This window comes from Anomalospiza imberbis, chromosome 8 (assembly GCF_031753505.1).
Source record: "Anomalospiza imberbis isolate Cuckoo-Finch-1a 21T00152 chromosome 8, ASM3175350v1, whole genome shotgun sequence".
NCBI lineage: Eukaryota > Metazoa > Chordata > Aves > Passeriformes > Viduidae > Anomalospiza > Anomalospiza imberbis.
Window position 1 is genome coordinate 8904972 of NC_089688.1, and position 19040 is coordinate 8924011.

Here is a 19040-nt window from a genome sequence, read left to right on the forward strand (position 1 = left end):
CATTCAGGTTATACTGTTGGTTGAAAACATCAGATTTGCTGGCAGAATGAGCTCTGAGTTTTCTTCTATATCTGTAGAGGAACAGGTGTGAAGAGTGTACCTACTCAGGAATGAGATACAGCACAACTTTGCTTCTTTTTTTGTGTGTGGGTTTTTTTTCTTTTGTGGTTTTTGTTTGTTTGTTTTTGTTTTTTGTGAGCTGTTGCCTCAGCATGGAACCAGGGAAAACAGGCATATTTGCTGTAACGACCTGCTCATTGCTTTCTGAGGTCACTGTCTTCTAGGTGGCACTTTCTAGATGAGAAAGACATCTGAGCACCTAACATCAGTAGATATTTAGTCACTCTTCAGTTGCCTAGTTTAGTGTTGGTTTACCTTACAGAGCTGGGTACCACTGCTCTAATGAAAAAATGGGTGAGTTAAATCAATTTAAAAGATGGTTTGGAACATTACTTGGAAAGTGTTATTGTGAAGTGTTATAGTGAAATGTTACTCAAAAAATGTACTCAAAACCCATTCAATAAGGGTTGTTATACTAATAGTGGTGTGGGGATCTTTGGAGATGCCCTGGTGGTTCTCACAAGATTTTAGTGGTTCTGAGAACAGCTAGCCAAATGATATTGTTCCTCCACTCCTCGTCCCCAGTCACTAGTGACTTTTTTTTTCCCCTTGTGCTCTTATTCATGGAAATACTTTTCCTCCAAATATTTCTAGGAAGTACTTCTTCAAAGTGTTCAAACTTCTTCAGACTTCAAGCTAGTCTTTAAAGAGTTCATGTTTCCAATTACACTGGATCGATCACTTATGCCCTGGGATCTTGCCAATAAGCGTCAGGAGTGCTCTTGCCTTGTCTGGTAATTCTAACCACTTCCATTAAACACAGCTCTTAACCCCCTCTGATACTGCCTGCCCCAAGATTTCAGTGTCCTGTTTGCAATTCCATAACCAAGTCATCAGATGCCAGCACCATCTCCTGGGTAATCTGCTTAAGGTACAAAACCTCATCTTGGCTCCTTTCCTTTTGTTTAGGGTCAGAGCCCTGCAGCTACAGATGGACAGGAGGTGGGCAACCTCGGAGTAAACAGTGCCTAGCAATGCGTTTGACCAATGGCCTGTCTGACGAATGGCTTGGCTGTACTTGGGAAGCAAACGCTCTGGCTGTTCCAGTCAGCATGTCTCTGGAGAAACAGCCCTTAGAAATTCAGATTTCACTTCATAGATTCTGATTAATTTGTTTGTTTCTTTTCTGTCTTTCCAGATTCACTGCCTACTCTGTAAAACTCCTAATTATAGACTTAAATTACAAATCTGTGTATTTAAAAGGGAAAAAAAAAACTTTAAAAAATGTTTAAAAAGCCAAGAAAAGATGGAAAGCAGGTGTTGCTTTAGATTCTTATATCCCAGTTCCAAATCTCTGAAGCAGACTGAATAACTGAAAGGATTTTATGTCTGGGAAGACAGCTTTGTTGATAGCAAGCACAGCAAGAGGACAACTTCTCATTAGGCACTGGGATTTAGATCTGGAAAATGCTGTCTCATCCCTTGCCTGCTGCCGATGTGTGCTCATGCGTGTGCAGCTGCTCTGGAGGAAGAGAGCATGGGGAGAAGAGTGTCAAGAGGGGACTGCAGGGCTAGAGAGCAATTCCTTTTGCTGGTCTGGCCATCAGAGGGAGAAGATGAATTCTTGTTGCCTGTATTTTTAATGGTTTGCTCAAAAGCTCTCAGTGGTATTTGACAGCACAGATCAGTCACGGAAGATCGCTGTACTGGCAGCACTCTGTGCACTGCATGTGGCTCATCTCTGTGTGTGTTCCTGAAAAATGGCTTGTCCCCGGGTTATTCATTCCCTGGCTAAGGAAATTAGCTCATTACCTATACAAACATACATGCAGGGATTCAAGTCCTAAACTGTTTGCCAACTGTTTGCCAACACTTCCAAAAACTGAAGAATTATTCTTAGTTCCACAGTAAGAACTGTCTGTGTACATGTCTGCGTGTATGTAAGGATACCACATTTTTTGTTCAGACTTTTTCCGTGTAGTCATTCCCCATCTGACACTTCCAGGCTGATAACTTGTGGCAGCAGTGGCTTGCAGACCACTGCACTTCATGACGTTGTGGTGTGCTATCTCTCCAAAATGCAGCTCAGCCTCTGAATTTCATATTCTGTTTGCCTGGTTCAGAAAAACAGCCAAAGCAGGTCATGCTTTGGGCTCAAAGGCTGATGTAATGTGGCTTCCATAGTTTCACATCTGACACTATTAAAAAAATAAAACAAAATCACCTTGCTGCACCAGCAATTGCTTTCACAGCTAGCACTGAAGTTCATTTTGTTGGTGGGGCAATAGCTGATTTGGACCACTTAGGATCTACTTCAGAAGACGCTTTAAATTGAGCTTAGCTGCAAGTACATTAGGATATCCAACTGTGATTAATGATCATGTTTTGGTATTTTTTCCTAGCCAGGCCTTGAGGCTGGATGGATCTGCTGTAAAATTTCCCCATCCAGTCCTGTGCTGGCTGTTCTCACCCTGCTGTGCTCTGCAGCACCAGCTCTGACGTGAGGAATGGTGTTTGGTGTGAGATGTTGTCTCACTCTGCGGCGGCAGAGCCAGGCTCTGTCTACAACAACTCAGAGAAACAAATAGGAAGCAGGATTTCCCCCGACAGGCGTCTGCTTTTTCAGAAATGAACCGTTACAATGGGATGTACAGCTGAGCAAACCCCACAATTTATACAGAATGACTTCACACTTGACAAAACATAGCAGGTGGGACCTCAAGCTCGCTTCACCTGAGCACCAAGCTGTAGCTGGTTCCCTTTTTCTCAGGATTTACTAGAAATAATGTTCTTGTTACCATTTTGTGCAGGGTGGATTCTGGTAACTGCAGACCAAGAAACCTTGACCCTGTTTGTTTGCTACAAACGCTGTCAGTGCTACGTGCTCTCTGCCCTCTGGGGCCCAGGAGAGCTGGTGTTTGGCTGCTGCTGCAGCCTCGGGAAGATGCCCTTTCAGGAACTCAGCTCTTCTGCTAAAGTCTCCCTCTTCACTGAGACCATCCTTCACTGAAAGCATTGCAGCATATTTTAAAAGCTCTCTCTGTCTGGAAATTCTCCAGACAGCTCCTTACCTACCGCTGTCATCGTCCTCCTCTCCCCCTCCCTTATTAAAGCTTCCCAGGCAGATCTGTATCATTAATATTTCAGTATCAGCTGTACACGGGCATTGGCTACACTGCAGCACACTTCATCAATAAGAGCCAGCGAGGGCTGTGAGCTCTGCCACACTGCCTTCATCCAGCACAGGAGGAAGAGCAAAGGCAGAGCCTGCCAGAGAAGCCGAGTATCTGCCGAGGGTAAGGCTGCATCTCGCAGTCCCAGCCTTGAGGTGCTCTTTGCTGCTTTTGCTCCATCATTCAGATCATCCCAGATAATATCCTAAGAAGCACCAAGGATGGATGTCTTTAAGAAAGGCTTCTCCATTGCTAAAGAAGGTGTGGTGGCTGCTGCAGAAAAGACCAAGCAGGGAGTGACAGAGGCTGCAGAGAAGACCAAAGAAGGGGTAATGTACGTAGGTAAGAGAGAACTAGTTTTGATCTACTTTTGAGCATGAAAAGCTGCATAGATTGTCTCTGAGAAAGTCTGGGGAAATTATATGGTGCCTGAAGCTTGGGAGTGACTAGCAGGATAGTCTGGATAAGATCCTGAGCTCTGCAGAATTGCTGTAGAGCAACCTGGGGTACCACAGCCTCCCTATGCCTCAGTTTCCCCAGCTGTAAGTTAGACATAGAAACCACGACTTCAGGGAAGGCAGTATGATGTTAAGGAGCAGATGCCCGGGTGTAAGGTTTGTTTGACTATTCACTGATTGTTTGCAGGGTGAGGCAGGCACTCTCCAGGCAAACAAGGACTGCTGGTCTCTGCCTTACCTCCACACTGGGAGGGACTCACTGAGGAGGTCCCTGAGAGGAACCAGTGTTAGTAAGAGGGGATTGCAGGATGCATCTGTTTCCCCACAAACAAATGGGTTTGTCCTGAAATCCTTCTCCTGTTCACTGACCTCTTCGTTGCCCATGCACACATTAATCTTGCTTTACAAGAGACGCCCAAATTCCTTTTGCCCAAAGAACAGGATCTGGAAAACAGTGTGCCTGATGTCCTGCCTGGAGACCTCTTTCACAGTTAATGGGCTGAAACCTCCTCTTTCAAGGTCACCCTCAAAACCCACTATCTCCTCTTATCTAGCACGTGCAATTATATGGCTGGATGGTCAGATATTCCATATAAAACTAAAGAGTCTTGGGTTCCCAAGACTTATTATCTCACTGCTGATTGCTGCATTTCACACGGCTCTTTATTTTTGCTGGATGTGGGAATGTTTCTTTTTGTAGGAAAGTTTACATGCAGGTTCTTCCTGCTATCCTACTGCAACATCCACAGCTGTACTTAGCTACTATATTTAAAACTGCTCTATTGCCAATAGCTACAGATACATATATTTGTATGTTACAAATTAAATGCAAAATTTGTATGTAGCAGGTCTGGTAATGTTTTTGTCTTGAATTTTTAAATACTAATTATTGCCGTGCTGGAAATGAATGGATGTAACAGTTCACATTTCAATTTGAAATTGACCTACAAGGAAAAAAGGTAAGCAGCATTCTTGTAAACAACTAAACCAACTACAGTAAGTGAAACACCAGTCTAAGAAATGTCACATATGGGTGTCACATTGTGGCATCATTACTGCTCCACCTGCTTCCAGATCTGAGTTGTGTTGGGGTTATTCAGAGTTTTTATACATAATTTCTCACATCTCTTTTCAGTCACGTTGTACAGCTCCATACTGTGACCTGGTTTTCATTGTTGCACAAGAGGTCTCTTTAGGAGATTCTAACCTTTTCAATAAAGTTTTCTATGAGACTAAAACTAAAAGCCTTGAAACCTTAATGAGGATCAAATAAGGATCAAGATGAGGATTAAGTGCTTTCTCCTTTTATTGGTTTGGTTTGTTGGTATACTGCTGGTTCCTGCCCTGTCATGCACTGGACAGAGCTTTGCCTTGGCCTGATTCAGTTCCTGTTGGGAAGCTAAGCCCTTTAGTGAAAATTCAGTCTTTCACAGGCAGGAAAAATAAAGACCAGATGCTGATTAGCTCAGAAAATGGGGGTTTTGTTTTAATAGCCAGAGAAGATGGAGGTGTGGTATACTGGTTAAAACTGGAATGATTAGAATGTTGTTCATGCTGCCTTTTGTCACTCTGTGCCACATAAAGAGTAAATCAGAGACCGGAACTGTTCCTTCCTTGCTTCTTCCCTTTCAGAGCCCTATCCCAGCAGCTTCATCTAGAGCATTAGGTGATGAGACTTGGATTTTTGGATGCTAGGAGAGAATAATACTGTATTGAACCTCAAGGGTCTTTTGAGAACATGAGGAAAGAGAGCAAAATCTCCAGGGCCTAGGATGGATGAAGTGGATCCCTGACTTTTATTCAGGTTTGTGTTAACTCATTGCTGCCTCTGTGAGAAGGATTCCAAACATCTGGGCCCAATCACCATGTCGGGTGAGTCACTTGCTGCTGCCCAGGAGAAGAACATCATGCTCACTCAGTGGTGTCTGTCTGGGGTGAACAGCATCACTGGGACACTGTGGCCACCACGTCCCCCCTCTGATCCATACTGGTTGAGCTCCCACAGCCCATGGCAGACAGGAGATGCCTCCCTCCTGTGCTAAGCCTGCAATGCGGTGCTCCTGCCCTGCTGCCAGCCATGCTGAACCGGTGGGGTAGAGAAGAGAGTGCACGAAAGGAGGGGGAGAAGTCCTGTAACATGGGTCACCTTTGTGCTTGCTGAAATCACCGTCTGCTCTCCAAATTCTAACAGCCTCTGAGTGTGCTGAAGTGTCAGGAGATCCCTGCATGGTTAGTGTGGATCCAGCAGTTAGTTCAGTGGGCTCTCTTTTTAAATTTGGTTTGAATAGGGGTGTAAGTGATGCTGAAGTTAATTAATGAATTTAATGCAAACCCACATCAGAGTATTGAGTCATTAGTACTGTTTAATGCTATAGTTCAGGAAGCCTCAACAAAGAATGCTCTTCTAGTTTTCCAGAATGATTTTTGACCCTGTGTGTTGCAGAAAGCCCCAACACAACGAGCTGTGTTTAAACTGAGTGATTCCTGCAGGACTTAATGCACATCAAAATATCCCTTTCCACTCTAGACCTTCTCCCAGGGCATAGTGCTCCACCACCTCGGTCCCACCCTGGCGGTCCCGAAGCACTTGCGGATGACTCACGGCACTCAGAAGAGGCAGGACGCATGAACTTTTAATTCTGGGTACACAAGCTGCAGGCAAGGACTAATGAGTGAAATGAGATTGAGCATCAGGTGATTGCTTTCTGATTCAACAGATGCGGGCTGCTGGCAGAAGTGTGCGCCGGAAGGTCGGGTTTCATGCGGTGCATAATGGATGGGAGCCTGAGTCATCGGGCGTGGCGGGCTGGGAGGATGAGGCAGCTCTCCCCAGGCTGCAGCAGTGGCTCTTCCCAATGACATTGCTTCTGTCATGAAATGGATTCGGATGTTTTTCTTCTATCTGCATCCCTCCTTTCTGGAATTATTTTCCATCCGCAAATATAGCACCTGCACACTCCTCTTCCTCGTAAAAGAATTGAGCCCAGATAGTCACCTTAAAAGTCTGGCAAAAAACATACAAAACTGCAGCTCTTGTCTCACTAAGAGTGTTTGCTGCAAAACAGCAAAGGCATGAAAGGCTGGTACAGCAAATCATGTACTTTGCTTACCTATCAACTGCTGTTTGACCAAAAAGCAGCAAAGGGCTAATCTTGAGGATCTGAGTCTAATATGAGACAACCTTGTATGTCAAATCAATATTGTGGCACTCTTGTCTTGGAATGCTGCTGGGAAGAAAAGCGAAGCAGGATGGTGTCTGAATTGAACCTTGAGTGTTTGGCCCATTCAGGGGCTCACATTCGTGGCTTGAGACTTGCACCTGCTCTGCTCGGTGCTGTGCTTCTGCACATGTTTGTGTATCATGGGCACCATTATTAAATCCAGTTCATAGCAGTGCACATGTATCATGTGCATCACTAGGAACTCAGCTTACAGCAGTAACAAGTTAAAGGTACAAAGATTTCGTTTCTTGATTTTTAAGACAGTTTGGATGGGTGGAGGGAAATGTTGAGGGCATATTGTGGTAGAACAGTTTTGTTCTGCCCCAGGCAAACATTGCAACCACCAAAATAAATGAACAATTGAGAATTACATTCAGTAATACATAACATGTATCAGGCAGAACAGAGCTGGGCTGGACCTGTTGTTATCAGGGCACTGCACCTGTTTTACTTCTCAGGCTGTTAATGAGAATGAGCTGTGGTTTGTAGCTTGGTTCTCTCACCACACCCATGGATGCTCCACTCTCATGGAGTCAAAAATCTGCCTGGTTGTTGTCCATTTTTATAATTTTGATAACTGGCCATAGAAATCCTTTTGTTGTATCAGTATGGGAAACCTGAAGAGAACTTGTATAGGTGCAGATGATTTGCAATATACAGTAAAGTGGGACCAGTGGAATATTTTGGCTTGTATTTATTTAACTTCCAAGAGACATAAATTTGATTCTTTATTTTTTTAATGTGTAAAGCACTTAGTTACCACAGGGGCTGCCCATCTACCATATGATTTAACTTATCTGCAGCAGTATCAAGTAGAAAGGATATATAGCTTGTCACTTCAAGCGTGGAGGAAAATCACAGAGATTAATTATTCCTCAGGGCTATTTGTGTTGCAAACTGAATGCCTTCACATCCTGTTAGCTTTTTAGCATTGAGAACAGCAAGATAAATTACAATGTAAGCATACATATGGTGTATTTTCATAATGTGAGATAAAACCATCTGTTTTCTGTGCATTGCTATGAGCGGGCACTTACAGCCTAGGCTGAGGCACCAAACTGGGAATCTAGTAAGTAGGTATATAGGAGGTAAGTGGTGGTTCTGTAAATTCAGTCTCAGATTTCTCCACTTTTTATTAGTGGTATAGAATGAGACTTTAAATGACCACTGCAGCCAAGTATCCTGCTGAAAGGCGGGGGAGAGTCATGGATGTGACTTCTTGTCTTGCAAGAGTGAGGTAGGTGTGATGTTACCAGGTGATTTTATTTACAGTCATTTTTACAACTAACTTAAAGTTGATTTACCACCACTTAACTGCTCATTTTGGAAATATTGCAGGGACAATTTTTCATAATCAAGATTTTTCAGGTCTAGGCATCTCCAGAGAATTTGATGTTGAAGCTCTCCAACTCTCAACACAAAGATACTCATTGGCTTTACTGGGGAGGGAAGCTGGTCTCTTTTCTGACTCTACAAATGGTTTGTGTCTGAGCAGGAGGTACCAGCAGCACCTTGGCTCCCCACTGCACTTCCTCAGAGCAGGAAGCCATCTGTGTCCAGAAATCAGAGTGTAATTTCCAGGCAGCACTGATGGATTGTGTTTCCTTTCACAGGCACCAAGACCAAGGAGGGTGTAGTGCAAAGTGTGACCTCAGGTAAGAGCACAACCCAACAGGGATGTGGAAATCTGTGGTGATTGTTAGACCTCTTGGGGAGGCGATCACCCCTGCCAAGTGGGAGGTCTCTGTGGGACACCACTGATTTGCCTGACCTTCCCACTGAATGGAGGCTGCTTGCCAGGAGTGATGGTTCAGGGTCTGGCATTTGCAGTGGACATGGATGGGAGAAAATATTTGATCAGTAGAGTAGGTCAGAAAAAATCTAACACAGGTTACTTGGCAGACTGGGATGATTCACACCTATTTAGACATTTCACAATGTCAGGTGCACAGCCCAGCACGCAGAGAGGATTTACTTGCATCAGACCCTGTCTGGCCAAAACTGTGGTCTTTGGGAGAGTACTGTCAGGCAGTTGCAGAGTCAGGGACCTAAAGGTCCCTTCTAGGATATCCCCAACTCCAAGGAGGAGCAGCCATATGGACTGTCCTGAAGGAAGATTAATGGATCCTGGAGAATTTCATAACTATTGCTGTTTTCTGCCAAGGGCCATTAAATCAAACAGAAAGTAATCTGGAAAAGGTCATGCACAGTCTGCAATGCAAAATACCTTATTTGCACTGTTGTCTCTTAGTATCTGACAGTGAATTTTTCATTCTCTGGTTGCCCACAAAGACTGACAGGCTGCAGTGCTGCTCTCTAAGCAGCATTTTGTGCCAGACAAAAATCCTCACATACACAATCTAAATTCAGATGTGATCTCATCTAAAATACCCAAACAAGGACTGCACCAGGGCTAATTTCTTCTTTTACATCAATGCAATCATTTGTCATCCCAGGGAATTTGGCAGCCTTGTGGCAGTGTCTAGTTAGCTGACTTTTCTGCTTTTGTTGAAACTGCAGTTGCTGAGAAGACCAAAGAGCAGGCCAACATGGTGGGAGAAGCTGTAGTAGCCAGCGTGAACACAGTGGCAAACAAGACTGTAGAAGGAGCAGAGAACATCGTGGCCACTACAGGAGTTGTAAAAAAGGTGTGTTTATTTCTTCTATGATGGGCAGGACAGAAGAGCCTTTGGATTAACCTGCAAACATTTACAGTTGATGGTTTTTGCTTATTTCATGAAAGGTTTTCAGCAATATCTGCTTTTGTATAATACTTAATATTTTCACATAATGCCTAATACAGTCACAGAATCATTTCATTTGAAAGGGACACCTGGAGATCATCCAGTCCAACCCCCTTAGGGCCAATGAGAGAGGACTGTCCCAGTGAGTTTTGAATATCTCCATGGAAGTAGACTCCACAATATCCCTGGGCAACCTGTGCCAGTGTTTGACCACCCTCACAGGAAAAAAGAGACTTGATTCTTCTGTTCAGATGGACACATTAATCACTTGGTGCCTGTTGTCTCTTGTCCCATCAGTGGGCACTGCTGGCAAGATTCTGGCTCTCCATTTTCTTACGAATGTAGAAAAGCATTTTTCCCAGGGACTTGAGTAGAAATGTGTGTGGGCTGCAGTGAGCGTCTGGAGTGAGTCAGAGCTCAGGGATGTGCAGAGTGGGAAGGCACGGGAGCCTGCACTTGCCCTCACCCCTGGGCCGTGCTGCTGGGATGCACAGGCTTGCCCTGGCCGCTGCAGCTCTGGGGGCAGAAGAGGGCAGCAGCAAGCCAGGCACAGCCTGGTTCCAGCAGAACGCCTGACCCTGCTGCTCTGCTTCGTGCTGGTTTGACAACAGCCAAGTGCTTATTGATGAAAGGCCATGTGACCCAAATTGTGTACGGATTAAGCCAGACTCGGACAAGGCATCTGCTGTCCTCCAGCCTAATTTGACAAACGGGGCTGCTTCAAGTGAGGGGATTAAGGGGCGTCTGAAGGAGCAGAACAGTTCCTTCCATGCTTGATCATTAGAGAAGATGCTTTGGTAACTAACAGCACCCATTTGTACAGCAGGAGGCCAATACTTGGCAGCTCTTTGGTAAGCCTGTCTCTTTCCCCTCTTCAGAGAGTGTGATCAGTGCTGTTGATGGCCACATGAGCTTTATGAGTCACAGCAAACCCAAACCCAGAATCAAAGCAAAGCCGGGCTGGCCAAAATTGTTTTAATTGTTCAGATAGTCAGCTGATTAATTTCCTGACCTGCACATAAACACATTGTGATGTGAAACAAAACTTCTACACAGCATATAAATCCTGAGAGAATAGCCTAACAAAAGAAGAGAACAGCAGCTACAAGTGACGCAAAATGTTCTCCTGAAAGCATGTGAAAGGGGCAGATACAGGAGTTCTGCTAAGCCCATGGGATACATTTAATCTCTATTCCCACAGGGAACAGCAGTTAGGCTGCAGGAGTGCAAACAGCAATTCCTAATTCCATGGAGCCAGAATACCCCTTCCTACCTTTTGACTGACCGTGGGGTGACTGACCCAGGAGAGTGAGGAATTTGCTGATGGTAGGAATCCTTGCTGCACATAGCAAGCTGTCTCCCCTCCAGCAAGGACTGAGCAGCAGCAATCCTCTTCTCCTTTCCTCTTAAGTGAGAACCCCACCTCAAAGATTGACAGCTACAGTTTACAGCTAATTTCAGAGCTTAAACCAGTGCAGGTTTTCCAGAGAGCATCTGAACTGTCATTTTGATGTCTTCCATTGATGTCCAATTGCATAGACTTAAAATGGAGATTGATTAAGAAATAAAAAATTAGGATGTGTCACATGCCAAAGGGCAGACTAAATGGAGCCAGGAAACTGTTTTGGATACAGTGTCATGCCAAACAGCAGAGGTGCTGAGGCAGCAGACTGAAAACAAATGGAGAAAAACAAGAAAAATCACAGGAGAAAAAAGTTCAGAAAAAACATTTGTTTCTGTGTAAATAGGTTCATCTGTTCTGCTGGATTAGCTCAGTTTAGGAGTGCAAATCTTTTATTCATACTCACCATACTTTAGCATGTAGCTAGACACCTTTTAGATCCCGCTAGACACAGAAGATTGGGCTCCACATGCACATCAAGTGCATCCCCACTGTTAATGGATAATTGCCATGGAGCCAAAGCTGCTCCAGAGGGAGGGCCCTGAAAGGATAAGGAGTATAAGGAGTATAAGGAGTATACTCCTTATAGTATACTCCATCTTATATACTCCTTATAGTATACAGCCAGTTGTGCTGGCTTTCAGCACTGGCTGCTTTTTCTCCAGAACTGTCCCTATCATGTTACACAACTTGCTAATGGAAATACACCAGAGTCTGCCAACAGCAGCACCAGGCACTGTAATGCATGAGGGAGACCCACTGGAGATACACTAAGAGTGATAATGTATGCTTTTAAATGTTTAAACAGTGAATATCTGCTGTTACAATCCTGCAGTCCTGGAATAATCACAAGCATTTCAGCCGCAGAAGTTTGAGAGAGCATCCAATCCTGAGACTTGTTTGTGCTCCATACTATCCTCCCTCTTTCTAATTGCACAGAGCATTTGCCAACATCTTATTTGGGTTTTCAACTATCTCCAGTGCTGTTCCCTGCTATAGAAGGGCTGTTCAAAGTGCCAGGATCTGTGAATGCATGGTGCTGAGCAGTGCTTGGGGTGACGTGGGGCTGGGGACTCCAGTGGCCTAGACGGCATGTCCCCAGCTGGCCATTGCCAGTATTTATATCAATTACAGAGAGCTTGTTGACATTTAGTCTGTGCATTTGACAGCTGGGATCAGTGGCAGGCACACATTAGAAAAGAGAAGGGTATTCTAAGGGTCTTGGATGAAGTTTTGCTCAGGACAGCCGTGGGGAGCAGTCAGAGCCATGCAGAAGGAAATGGGGCTGAAGTAACCCTACACCTATGGAGGGGTGCCAAGCAGCAGATGAGAACAACCTTGAGTTGTGCTGGCACTGCCTGATAGGGCTTTGGCACTGACCTGGTCACTGCTGAGTACAAGAGAGAATTGACTAATTTGGGGGAGTTTTTAAGTATCAACTAAAAAATCTGTAAATTAAGAGATTATAAACCCGTCGCAATTTTTCCAGTGCCAAAAGGAATGAAACCAGTCAGTAGTTCTGTCTGTGTTCTGTCTGTGGCTTTGTACCCATCCCCATCCCTGGGGTGGACATTAAGAGATTCCAGTGACATATCCACCCACTAAGTATCCCTGTCTTAGAAGAGGATTAATGCTTTGTCCGTATGACACAGCACAGAGCTTGCTGCAATGCAGACACCACGTGGCTGGGAACAAGCCCATGTACCTACACACGCTGTCAAAATGTCCCTCAGGGTTTGGAACAATTTCCCCAGTAACTGATGCTTCCTTATGCCTTCCACCTAAATCTTCTCTTTGGATCTATTTGTCCTGTCAGTTTTTATGATTTAGTTGTCAGTTCATGACTCTGTCACTTTGAATTGGGTCTGATCAGGTTTTTTACTTCAACCCATTAATTAAATGAGCGTTTGTCAGTTATGTGCAACCGCTGGGCGCGTTTGCTGGATCACAGCTTTTCTGTGCACCTGATCTGGTGCACCCACGCCATGGCTCATCTTTCATAACCACTGCACATCTTGAATGGGAAAGGTTGCTGCTCATATCCTTAATTCCCTTCACTTACACCCTGTGATGCCTCTGATGCAAAGACAGTCTGTCGCACGGAAGGAATTAGAAGCAGAAACTGAGTGACCTTCCTGTTCAAGTTAGATTGGGCTGGGCAAGTGCCACAAGGAGAGAGCAAGTGAGAAGCCACCAAGCGCAGAGTTGCTAAGCAGGAGGAGCAGGGAAATCAACAGCCAAACTACCCAACAATTAGGTAGAATAAATAGCTGAAACTTGTTCCCCTTTGTATTCAAGCTTCCCTGTACTTAGTCGATGCAGTGATGCATCCCAGTGGTATCTTTCCACATGTCATGGAGCATGGGAGACTGCACAAGCGACATGGAGTGGGGCACTCTGCCGACAGGCACTTTTTCTGTGCTCCCCTCTCAATCTCATTAGTGCATTCAGGCAGACATTTTCCCATGCAAAATAGCTGAGTTAGTGGCATTGGTGAAGCCTTAAAGCCTAGAAGACCATGGATGGATGTACTCCATGGCTCAAGGTTGTACCCCTGCAATCCCATAGGATACACATTAAATATGTATCATTTGTATAAGGAGTCCCAGGAGACTCTCAGAGAGTCTGGCTGTGAGCTGGATAAAAACAAAGCCACCACAAAAGACTACCTGGATTTGTAGGCTAAGACAGGAATCCTGCATGCCCATCTGTCTGTCCTGTTGGTGGGTCCACTCACTTTAATCAAGGGTTGACCCCTTAGTCAGAGCTGTCAGCATCACTCTGAGCGCTCAGCCTGAAGCCTGTCCAGGACAGCTCATCCACAGGACCTGCCAGGCTGCCTGAGGTTTTTCTAGGGAGTGGTTTGGGGATGCTGCCAGGCAGCATCGTGTTTGCTCCAGCACCCAAGGTCAAGAGCACTGCAGGAGGCTGAACCTCTCCATCTTATGCAATTGATGTCCCTTTGAGGGCCCTTGAATTTGTAGCACATTAGGCTGCCAGTGAACCTCTCTGGCTTTTCAGCATAATAATAATAATAATAATAATAATAATAATAATAATAATAATAATAATAATAATAATAATAATATCTTGCTTGCCACTGAATTTGTTGAGATTTGATGAGTATATTCCACCATCCAATATCTGGACTGTTTTCTCTGTTATATAAGGACAATAATCTTAGTAAGACTGTTTATGTCTGAATATTTGGGGACAGCAACAGAACTCCCACTGGCCTGTAAGATAATATAGACAAAAAATATAAATTCCACTTCATATATGAATTCAGACAGTGGACAAGTCAATTGCTGAAGAGCTGAAAAAGGTAATTTCATAGAACCTGTGAAAATGAGAAATCTGAGGAATTAAATTGTAATTAATTTCTCCCAGTATTTCTGGGCTTTTAAAATTAGTTTTGAAAAACCTTATTAAAATATCCGAATGAAGAAACCTATAGTACGGTCTATTTAAGATGCCTTACCATCACACAGGAATATTTTTATAAATGGCAGGTCTTAATTTGTTGAGTTTTTAATTAGTGATAGCTGAATATGTTCCTCTATTTCATAACCTTAGCAAAATATTGTGTTTTATATATAGAGATCTCCCGTGGTGCATATATTCTACATAAGATCTATTTTTAAACACACAAAATATTTAAAAACTCGTGTACTATTCTTGGAAGGAATTCTGAGGTCTTGTATTTCACTTAACTATTATGTTCAAGTACTTCATTTTTTTTTCTTTACTAGCAAAAAAAGATTCAAGTGCCCACCCAAAACCAGAAGAAAATAGCCCATAGCAAACTAAATATTTAATTTTATTTCCATTTAAAATACTTTTTTCTAAGAAAGTGCCTAATTTCTAAGGGGGAATATTTGGCTCACCCTTTAAGAGCAGGAGGAGCATTACTAATTGTTTCATGGTTTCAACATGCCTTTAGCTTAGAAAATGTAACCCCTTTTAATGAGGAGATGAGCACTGACAGGAATGGCGAAACTCTTTCTGGCCCCCAAGGAAGTTGGATTTTCACCCCTTCTTTCTTGCCCAGCATTGTTCTGTGAGTCAGTGTTATGGCTGGAGCAGGTGCCCAGGAAGTTCTGGCTCCTTGTGCAAAGTGAAGATCCCTACACCACATGGTCCTCTTCTGTATATTGTCTTCCTGAGCAGTCCCTGAAATCCCCAGCCAGGTACCACCCCGCTGAAGAATGCAGCCCTTCCCCATCTCCTGCTCCCTATTCCGGGCAGGGTGGAAGCGCGTGAGAAAAAGGCTGTGAAGCGACATCCCTAACACAGCCTGACACCTCTTCATCCTGCTATTGTGCTGGTTCCTCCAACATACCTTAGAAACACCCTCCAGAAACTCAGTTGCTTCCCTTTCTAAAAATAGATGATTGCTTTTAGCCTTCTGAAGCAGTCTTGGCAGAGAGCACGATCCAAGGGATCTAACAAGCAGCACAATTGCTGAACAGGGATTCTCCACTGCTCTTGGATACAGTGTCCCAAGGGTGGTCCTGAGAAAGTTGTCCCTCTCCCAGGGCTCTTTCCACATCTACCAGAGCCAAGCTCCCTGCCCACAGGAACAATAGGTGGTCATACCCTGTAGAAAGATTGAGTGCACTGCACTGGTCCTTGTGTTACTGTGAGCTGTTCCCCAGTTTTCCCAATGCAGCTCAGCACTTTAGGCAGTTGCCTTTGATTGACATTCACGATTTCACACAGCAGTTGGTAACGTCACCTGCAAAACACTATGAAATACCTGCTGTTGCAGCTATTGTCAATGGCTTGCATTGGAAGTTTCTTTCCTTTCCACCTAGTCATCAAAAATCTGTTTGTAAATCTTCAAAATACAATTTGAGGCTATTTACCTGCTTTGGCCTAATGTGCACTGTTGAATTATAAGGTGTAGATATGCAAAGTATAATGTAAATGCAAATGTAAAGTGCTTTAAAGCCAAAGGCTGGATCCTGAGGCTGGATGAGTGTCCATAAATTCAGAGTAGTGTTCTGTTTACAGTAGGTTTGGCAGGGACATTGATTTGCATTGCATCAGCAGCAGCGCCAAGCAAAGTGGTGGCCTCGTGTTTCCAAAATGTTGAAATTTATAACTTTGCCTTCCATGCAAAATCGACTTTTCCTTTCCATAATATGTGTGTCCCTGGTTCCCTGTATGGTGGCCCTGACTTCATGTGAGAAGAGAGTCATTCAGGGGAGCTGCTGGGTATGTGTGCTCAAAGGGAACAGAGAAGCTTTGTAATTTCAGTTGAGTTCTCTGGTGAACTCAACTAAAATTACAGAGGTCTTGCTATTTCTGGTTCCCCTTAGTCTCACTGACTGATTCCACCCAGGTGCATTTCTGCTTTCTGTCCATCCCCTGTGCACATTCAGTATGGTCAGGATTTTGTCTTCTCTTCCAATGCAGCCAAATTGTGTTTAATGTAATTAATTACCTGGCAATGCAATCTTTTCTCTTCTTCTGTGAATAGGAAGGTAGCTGAAAGATGTAGGCAAGTAGCTAGAAGAACCCAAAATACTTAAGTAAATGCTTGGACTCAAACAAAAAGAAAAGCTTATCCTTTGATAAGGATATTTCATCTGAAGCATGACATTACCAGCACCACAGTACTGCTATATCTTCGAATACTTTTACTCTGTGCAATGAGTGCTTAGGGTAAGATAGTGTGGGGAAAGGCTGGGAATAGCCTTGCTATGCATAAATTTATTTATTCCTCCCAAATTTCTTCACGCTGATGGAGTCAAACCTCTGGTCTCAATGATAGAAAAAGAACTGATGTTCTGTGTGAAAAAGACCCTAAACCAGGCTGTAAGAAATTGAGTTGGCTTTTTCATAGATATCTGCTCAAATGAGCTGCACAAGCAAAATGGATTTCAAGCAGTATCTGCCATCTATTAAAGCTGCTATTCTGCTGGCATGTGTAATGCTCACCCCCATCTTGCACGGCCTGTCTAAGATTAGGGCGATGACTCTGCATGTGGCAGCAAGGACAAACATCTTGCTTGTGACTTGGCAGGAGGACCTGGCAGCGCCGCAGCCACCCGAGCAGCCCAGGCTGGAGGGAGAGGGGGCCCCGGCAAGCACAGGAGGAGAGGTGAGTGGTGCCACGGCCCCGCTGCCCCGGGCTCTCTGTGCCACACCTGGCCTCTTTCTGGGTTACTGGTTTCCCCCGGTCGCCCCCTTGCCACTTGTGGTTCTAGAACTGCCATGCAAGGAGCCCATCACTGTTCCCACTTTCCTGAGTTATTGGACAAAAACCTGAGCTCATCTGTTCTTGTTTTTGCCACTTCCTTGTCTTGGGAATTTTCCATGTGCGACAGATGGACAGATTGCAAACTGCTGCATGATTTGGGTTGATTTTGGGGTATAAATGCACATATTAAAGTTAATGCTGTCCTGTGGTTCTGTCATCATATAGAATAGCTTTTTTTGTGTTTGCTGCCATGCTTTAGAAGAGATTTAGATAACCAGTTAGGTTTTTCTATAAATTTTTCTCTATTTAAATTAGTTCATTTTATTTTTGAGCTGTTCTACCTGCAATGTTCTTTTGAAGCCCTGGGTCAAAAATTTATCTCTGGGCCAATTTCAGCTCTTGAACAAGAATGACTTTTTGTCCAACATGGACAACAGGGGCAAACACTTCACATGTGGTATTTCCTTTACAATTTCAGTGTTAAGGCCTTTGTCTGTCCCTTCCACAAGTACTGCATGAATCCAAACCCCACAGTTTGCAGCCTTTCTGAAGCCCGGGCTGTTTTCATGGTCCCCAAAGTTCCCAAAAGTCTCATCTTGCATCTCCCACCTTCCTCCAGCCATCACCCCCCCACTGCCAGTCCCCATAATCCCACTGGCTGCATGGCTGCCCCAGTGCTGATGTCAGGCAGGAGCAGACCCAGAAGCACAAAGCAGGACACTCCCGCCAGTGGAGCCTGGCCCCACATTAACTTGACTTCCAGCACGTGTGAATTCACACCCTTGTTTTCCCCAGAGATCTGAGTTACGCCAGAAGTGTGTCTGGTTTCTAGAAGGAATGGATAATTCATTTATTTTCTGCATCACCTGCTAAAAACAATGGTCTTCATTGGTTTTAGCTGTTTGTGGGGTTTTGAATGCACTGATTTTTCTCCTAAATTTATTTGTTTATGTTTTCCACAGGAAATATTGACATGTTTTCTGACCTATCTTCTCTCACAGGGTGAAATTGAAGGTGATCCATCAAGTTAGGGAATTCTTGCTCAAAAGAGATCATTCCAAGAGCATACATGGAACTATTAGCTGACACCACAACAGGAGAATCCTACTGTCCATAGGCTAACTACGTTCAGCTCTGTAGTCTTGCACTTGCCTCATAAACCAGTCGTACAATATATGTAAGCCAGACTCCTCTAATTGTCAGTAACGTGCAGGTGTGTTCTGGGCCGTGTGTCTTTCCCAATCTCCCTCCTGGCCTCCCAGTTGCTTTGTGTATTTTGGTTGGACTCACAAATCTGTGTTTTGCATCCATATGCACTGGCACTTGGGATCTCTAGGCATTGTGGAAATATTTTTTTTAAACTAATAAAAAGTGTTTGAACAAGGTTTTTGTCTTGTTGGCTTTGTTTGCACATTTTAGATGTGGATCCTTCCAGTCTGATGCATTCTTCCTGTAAAAGTGCAGTACTAGAATACCTAAAACTGTAAGGGCCTTAAATCATGTTGTAAGAGATGAAGAATGATGAAAAATTGTATTTCTGAAAACAGTACTGTAGGTAGGCTGGCTTTCTCTCTCTCAGGGCTGAAAAACAAATATTTCACTTTTTAAATACCTGCCATGTTTAAGAGAGAATGTGGGGGTGATATTGGATGAAAGGAGGCTTTTTAAAGGAATGTGAAAGTGATGTTGAGCTCAGTTTATTCTGTTTGCACCAGAAAGCTGTCCTGACATCAGGATGTAACAAGTTGCCAGAAGGTACTTAAAGAAATGTGAC

The 19040-nt window shown here is 44.0% G+C and overlaps 1 protein-coding gene across 1 annotated transcript in view; it reads left to right on the forward strand.

Moving 5' to 3' along the window:
• SNCG (synuclein gamma) overlaps positions 1–18650 on the forward strand; it is a 205591-nt gene extending 186941 nt beyond the window's left edge. The window contains exons 2-6 of the mRNA XM_068197238.1: positions 3346–3575; positions 8526–8567; positions 9433–9560; positions 17090–17167; positions 18268–18650. Of these exons, the coding sequence (XP_068053339.1) occupies positions 3455–3575; positions 8526–8567; positions 9433–9560; positions 17090–17167; positions 18268–18297 (399 nt within the window). The 5' untranslated portion in view covers positions 3346–3454 and the 3' untranslated portion in view covers positions 18298–18650. The remainder of the gene's footprint in view (positions 1–3345; positions 3576–8525; positions 8568–9432; positions 9561–17089; positions 17168–18267) is intronic.
• Positions 18651–19040: the final 390 nt, after the last annotated feature.